This window comes from Sesamum indicum, linkage group LG4, assembly GCF_000512975.1.
Source record: "Sesamum indicum cultivar Zhongzhi No. 13 linkage group LG4, S_indicum_v1.0, whole genome shotgun sequence".
Lineage (NCBI taxonomy): Eukaryota > Viridiplantae > Streptophyta > Magnoliopsida > Lamiales > Pedaliaceae > Sesamum > Sesamum indicum.
In genome coordinates this window covers 16,639,111-16,646,299 of record NC_026148.1, presented here as the reverse complement: position 1 = coordinate 16,646,299, position 7,189 = coordinate 16,639,111, and the positions used below count along the sequence as shown (strand labels likewise).

Here is a 7,189-nt window from a genome sequence, read left to right as displayed (position 1 = left end):
AGAATAACGACAAACAAGTTTCACAACAAAATATAGCAGTACTTAACAGAAAATTTTCAGCAATATTATTGACAGAAAAAAGTTTCTCCAAACAACATAAATACTAATTTCTCAAGAATACTCGAATACAATAGAAATATTTCACAGAACGAGAAAAAAACTCAATGTCAGATAACATTAAGTTATTTGCTTGCACAAAGCAGATAAATTATCCCACAAAGGAATAAGATTCACTAAAAACAATTTAAATGAATTTTTGCAAATAACAACAATAGTGCCCCAAACAAAAAACATATGATTTTCACAAATCACCATTAATGCTCTCTGAAGAAGAATTAGGAAGATCATTTTGTTCCATTTACAATTGCAACTATAACCGTGCAACACAATCATACAGCTGCAAGATCAGATTTTTCTTAATAGATATATAAAAAATATTAAACATAGAATTCACACAAAGCAAAAAAGAATTATTTCACAGCAATAAAAACAGGATCGATCTTACCAGCGTTGGAGACGGAGACAGAGCCTAAGCTCTGATACTACTGTTGGATTTTCACCCCATAGTGATGAGCTCAAAAAATACAACCTAACACAAACTATTACAAAGCAGAGTATAACAACAGTAATATTAAAATAAAGCGAAAACATGACAATACATAAGAATGGAATAAAATAAAGAGACTCAGAGAGCCGAGATTAGGGGGACGAAGCACACAGTCTCAACACTGGCAACCCACCACTGGTTGCACCAAGAACCACAGCTACAAAGGCCCAAGTCACAAAGACCCACATCTCATGTATTTCTCAATTCACAAAGAACTTATCAGAATACTTTTGATTTTTTCTTCGTAGATAGCACACATATTTTCAGCTCAAAAAGGGCTTATTTATACTATAGAAATATAGTAGAAGGGGGAGGATTTGGGCGATGGAGTTCATTTCCAAGACCATTGGAAAAGAAGAAGTAAAACAGAGAGGGGGCGCCGCTGCCAGGAGAAAGAAGGGGAAGGAGAAAGGATGGAAAATAAGAGTGAGGTTTAGGGTGTTTTTAAGGGACCAGGTAGGGTCAGATAGTGGGCTGGGTTTTGGGCCATCTAGGTGGTGGGTTGGGCTTAATTGGCCTACCAATAAAAAATGGTCTCGAGCCATTGCAACAGTTGTTGTTGGTGAATCAGTCTCTAACATTAGATCACAAATTGATTCAAAGGTTTTAAGGCTTGAAAATTGGATCACCACCCTGGGACAAGTGTTGTCTCTAAGCCATTGACATGTAACAATTACATGTTATAGACTGTAGATTTGTAAAAATTGAATTGGTAGCCAAGATGAAACTTGACTTCGTCAATGGCAAATGATCCAACAGTAAATATTGATGAGTTTGAACAATATCTAAGGACTGACTGCATGTAACAACGATGTCCCTGAATTCAATCTTCAAGGAGAACGTAAAGGCCTTTGTATACACAACATGAACTAGAGAATTTGATGGATTTACATCAACTAATGCAAATTCTAATGGGAATAGAATTAGATGATTAGTTTGATCATGTAAGGAACCAGGTGTTATTGATGGGTCCTCTTCAAAGCATTAAGAAGGCCTACTTGATGATCTTAAGGTTGGAAAGCAAAGGTAGGTACACATTGAATTGAATAGCTAGCACTGGTGATAACATAATTACACATTTAAGACTTGATGGTACAAGAAAGTTTTCAGGTTCGAATGAGACATTCTGTTGAATACTGACAGAGAACAAATTTTCTCTTGGAATCCACCGTGCTCACTACATACTTTGATTGCATCGGACTAGCAAACCTATAATGACCATATCAAAGAATACGGTCACATTTCATCAGATTTAAAATACAACCTTTATATGCATTCGACTGCCATAATTCTTTATGTCCAAGGACTAATGCTATCCTATCTAGGGGTGGCAATTAGACTCATACTTGGGGGGACCCTCTCCATCTGGATCCAAAAATATTAATCGTGGCGAGTAATAATCAGGACAAAAAATATTTATTAATTTAAAAAGTAAATATTATATCAAAAATAGTTGAGAACGAGGAATTTTACACAATATAAAATGAAAAAGTCCACAGGGCAAAGATACTGCTATTATGTTTTTTCAAAGCATATAAGCTCCTCGCGTGCGCTGGAAATATTCCGTCAACGGCTGCTTAACTGACGTCGTTAACCTACATCTTGGCCAAAGGCCCAAAATGAGATATTCCGTTATCAGACAGCGTCAAGGGCATTATAGACCAATCAAATTCCGTGATCCGCAAATAATGTATTGTTTCCCAAATATAAATGCGTGGATATCCACACGCTAAAACCACTCCCACTCACTCACAGCCAGTCACTCTTAGCACATAGCAAAAGCCAACAGGTTTCTTTCTTTTCGAGCAGCTTCTCGTGATCATCGCTAGCAGAGATATGGGCAGGAAATTTTTCGTCGGCGGCAACTGGAAATGCGTGAGCCTCCGATCCTCGTAGAACGTCCGCTTACTATTTACCTGTCTTATTCTCGATCTATGGATCTATCTGCGTTTTTCCCTTAGATTTGAGTTGTTTCGTGTGTTTTCGGCATCGGTTCATGTTCTTTTCTTCTTCTGGATCTTATTGATTATGAGTATTTGGAATCTCCTTTTTTTTTTTTTGCTACAAAAGTTGATTGAGTTAGACCTGATTACTGATGTGAAATTGATTTTATTACCTGATAGCATGTTTGGTCTATTGAGGAATTGGAGCTTATAAACAGGAAATGAAAATGCTACTTTTCAGATCTGAAGCGATGTCTTGTAGTTGTAATTCCCTGCTCGATGCTATTAATCACTACTTGCGACATTTCTTGGGATACTTTGTCAATTGATCCTAGATTTTTCATTTGGTTATCTGTTATTTTATCAATTAAAGGCAGATCTCATTACATGTATTCTAATTGTATACGCTGAACTTCCTTACAATAAACTGTTTATCTGCGTTCCTCTCATATATATTTCTGTAATTGTTCATTCTAGCATCAAGCACCAAGTTATATTACCTCTTCATGAATGTGTTAGTAGATTGTTTGTTGTCGGTTGTATTACCATATGTTGGGCGATCTTTTGTCTTTAAAAAGTTTCAATGTTTTATGTAGAATGGTACTACGGATGAAGTGAAGAAGATAGTGTCAATGCTCAATGCTGCTGAAGTGCCATCTCAAGATGTTGTTGGTGAGTCCACATGTCTAATTAAACCTAACATCTATTGCTTCAAACTTGTTGATTTATCCAGTTGAAAGAAGATATGAAAGTATTATGGGAATTAGCTTTACCTGTACTTTGTGCACGATTTGGTATAAAAAATCAGTCTTCTGTGACCCTTGTTCTTCATAAGAAGGAACTGTTAGTTTGACTGAATTTCAACCCTACTAACTTCATGTACTAACTTGTATAAAAAGTCTCTTCTTTTATCTTTAGGGATAAAGCCACAAGGATGAAGTATTAAGTTTGTCTTTGTTTTGCCCATATGATATTGTATCTGCCGTCTTTATATGTTTTGAAGTGAATGCTGGATCCTCATCTATTTTTAGTGAATGGATACATTTTTCTTTACATTCTATATGAATTATTCTTTGGTCCATGTAAGCATTATAATTTGGGGCCAAAAAGTATTCTTGGAGTCTTCATTGTGTAATTCTGCTATTGTGGTCCCTGATTTGCCCATAAAAATATGTTTGAACTGTATTGGTTTTTTCCAGTGACATATGAAGAATCATACTTACAGTTCTCCAGTTGTTTTATATGAAATTATATGGATGATTTAGTCTGGGAGTTCTGGAACATCTTATATGGTGAACATGATGGGAAAATATTTTCTTGTAAAATCCAATAACTGCTATTTGTTTGCAATTAGGGATGTAGTATGAGAGTAGTGGAGAACTGAGAGTTAGACTGTTTATAAACATCATATACCAATTTTGTAAGGAAGAGAACTAAAACTCCCTCTTTGGGTTTTCCAATAGGAAGTTTCTTTTATCTGTGGAAATTTGGACCTCTTTTCATCTTATTATTGAATACTTTGACCAATTCTTGCAGAGGTTGTTGTCAGCCCTCCATTCGTGTTTCTTCCTTTGGTAAAAAGTACTCTCCGATCTGATTTCCATGTCGCAGCTCAAAATTGTTGGGTTAAGAAAGGGGGTGCTTACACCGGTGAGGTTAGGTAAGCCTTGTTACATATATCGAGCAGGTTCTTACTTTTACTCGTTCTTAGAAATTTTAAGTGTTCATATTCTCTTGCTCCCATAAAGCTTCCGTGCTAATTATGAAAGGACCCTTCTTGCCCTTCTTTCTAACATTGAGATGTATGATAAATGCTTGACACTTTGCGTACTGATTGTTGACGTAGCTGCTTGCAGTAGAGCTAATAGATCATTGCATATTAGTGAAGATATTGTGTTTGTGATTGAGTTTAAGATTATAAATATTTAGTAATTGGCTTCAGTGCTGAGATGCTTGTCAACCTGGACGTACCCTGGGTAATTCTTGGCCACTCTGAGAGGCGGGCTTTGTTAGGTGAATCAAATGAGGTAACATTCCATGAGTTTTCTCTTGGAAGTTTTGTCTGTATCCTGTTGGATTGAAGCTTTTCTTACGTTTGTTTGTTGTCGTGCTGCCTTCTAATATCAGTTTGTTGGAGATAAAGTTGCATATGCACTTGCTCAAGGTTTGAAAGTAATTGCTTGTATTGGCGAGACTCTTGAACAAAGAGAAGCAGGATCAACTGTGGATGTTGTTGCTGCACAAACTAAGGCCATTGCAGGTACTGAAGCCTTCAAGGATATATTCTCCATGTGGCAAGGGTGCATTTAAGGATGTGCTTGCATTATTGTGTACTCTTTTTCCGCAATCAGTTGAATATAATTGGACTAAGAAGGCTATGGGTTACATGAGTTTCCACTCTTATTCAACTCGGGATGACATTTTAGATTATCCTTAAACATATTCTTGGTGTTCCTGCCCATTATAAGAAATACACTCTGTTCGATAAGTGTTAAGAGATTTTTTTCCGGAAAGATATACCCTCTAACTTCTACCCTTACAAGAAATTCTGTTAATTGGACCAACTGTCTGATTTCAGATCTATACTCTTGGTAGCTTCTGACATTCTTGGCTTTGTAAATTTATAATCATACAGTTTTGGTGTCAACCTTATCTAAATGGTTCATGACTGCATCTTACCTGCCTTTGTCTTTTCTGTTGTGGTGTATGTGATCATAGATTAGTTGGATTCATTTGCTTTTTCTTCCTTCTCAAATTTATTGTGATCTTGGTGGAGTTAATGTGCAAATTTTCTCTTTGGCTCCTGTTCTCTAAATATTAATATGGTATATTAGTGACCGTATAGCGTCATTCATATGTTTTAATGAGAATTAATTGTTTTATCGACACTAGAATGTTTGGAACTTCATATTTAAATGTGACACATTTGCTTTGCAGTTTCAACAAATACTTTACAACCAAAATGATTATAGTTGAATGCTGTAGTTTGTTGTTGTCAAAACTGTTGCCTATAGATCTTCTTTTGCTCTGCATTTTTATGCATCTTTTGTTTTTCTTGAAGATTCTGCTAGTTGTCAAATGTCAATAAAGCAAGTTCTTGGCTTTTGAAGACTTCCTGTCACAAAGTGATATTATAAACTGTTGCTGCTTCCCCATTCTGTTTGTCTTTTCTAATTATTGGATTGTTGTGCTAATTGTCCCTACCTTTTACTGACTGGTAACAAAAATTCACTGTGCTTTTACAATACAGCAAAGATTTCTGATTGGACTAATGTTGTCTTGGCTTATGAGCCTGTCTGGGCTATTGGAACTGGAAAGGTCGCCACTCCTGCTCAGGCTCAGGAAGTAAGTCTGGCTTCTTATTTGTGCATTTAATAGATCTAGATTTACTAGTACAGCCTCCTGTGGAATTTTCTCAAGCAAAGAAGTAAGATTTAAGTTGGTCAAGTTGAAACTTACATTTTGAACTAACATTTCAAAATGGCTTTTCTTGTTGTAGGTGCATCTTGAATTGAGGAAATGGCTTGAGACAAATGTAAGCCCTCAAGTTGCTGCTTCAACCAGGATTATTTACGGAGGTAACAATCAGCTTGTGGCCAAATTCTCAATTGCCCTGGATGCAGAATATCTTGGTTTAAAATATGGCGCTATATGTCTTGTTAAGGATGTATTCTTTTCCTAACACACAATAAGGGTGGCATCTCATGTACATTGTGGTTTATTTTTTGTTCATGTGAGTGATGGTTGTTCCAAAATGTCTTTTTTGTAATCGATCCAGGCTCCGTGAATGGTGGCAACTGCAAGGAATTGGCCGGACAACCTGATGTTGATGGTTTCCTAGTTGGTGGTGCTTCTCTCAAGGTAAATTACTACCTTCTTTTTAGCAACTTTATAAGTTTGGACCATCCAAATAGTGAGAAGAATGATACTGTCATGTATTTGGAGTTGGAGTGGATGATCACACCAAACTTGCTCACTTCCATTTTGTTTCTGTAGCCGGAGTTCATTGACATCATCAAGTCTGCTGAGGTGAAGAAAAGTGCTTGAGTTCAGTTTAAGTCTTGGCTAATCAAGTTTTGAAGCGGAGATGTAATAACCATTACCTCTATTGGCTGGGGACTTTGTTGTGCAATTTTATTTGTGGCTGCACCTTGAAGTTACCTTCGTTTTTACGAATAAAACTGACAACCTCTCTGATATTAAGATGTAGTTTCCCTGTCAAATTTACTGCACTTAAGCATCATCTTTTGTTGCGAGGATCTGGGCTTTACACAGTATGTGAATTTTGAAACTATTTAAGTCGTTGGAAAGGCTGTTGTTGTGGGAGAATGGCCCAGGGATTATATGATGAGTTCTGCTATGAGAGCAGGAACGTCAATCTATTTCCATCTTTATGCATGATGCAGTTCTCATGTTCAGATTAAGATATAATTGTCTCTGTTCAACCTGGTGTTGCTGTACTTGGAGAACATGTAAAAACTTTTAGGTCTTGATTACTTTTGTTGATGGGGAAAAATGAGAGACTGATAAATGAACGATAAAATGTTGAATGGGACTAGAGAATGATGGATAATATGTATTTTAGTGTTGATTAAATTTGGGATTGAAATAGTTTCATGTTTATATAGATAGATAAAGA

At 36.3% G+C, this 7,189-nt stretch overlaps 1 protein-coding gene across 1 annotated transcript; it reads left to right on the top strand.

Annotated features, from left to right (window-relative positions):
* Window positions 2,326-6,974, top strand: LOC105161276 (triosephosphate isomerase, cytosolic). Its single transcript, XM_011078916.2, has 9 exons — window positions 2,326-2,482; window positions 3,147-3,222; window positions 4,087-4,210; window positions 4,493-4,577; window positions 4,678-4,810; window positions 5,801-5,895; window positions 6,050-6,128; window positions 6,329-6,411; window positions 6,547-6,974. The coding sequence occupies exons 1-9, from the start codon at window positions 2,444-2,446 to the stop codon at window positions 6,595-6,597; spliced, it is 765 nt and encodes a 254-aa protein (XP_011077218.1). The 5' UTR covers window positions 2,326-2,443; the 3' UTR covers window positions 6,598-6,974.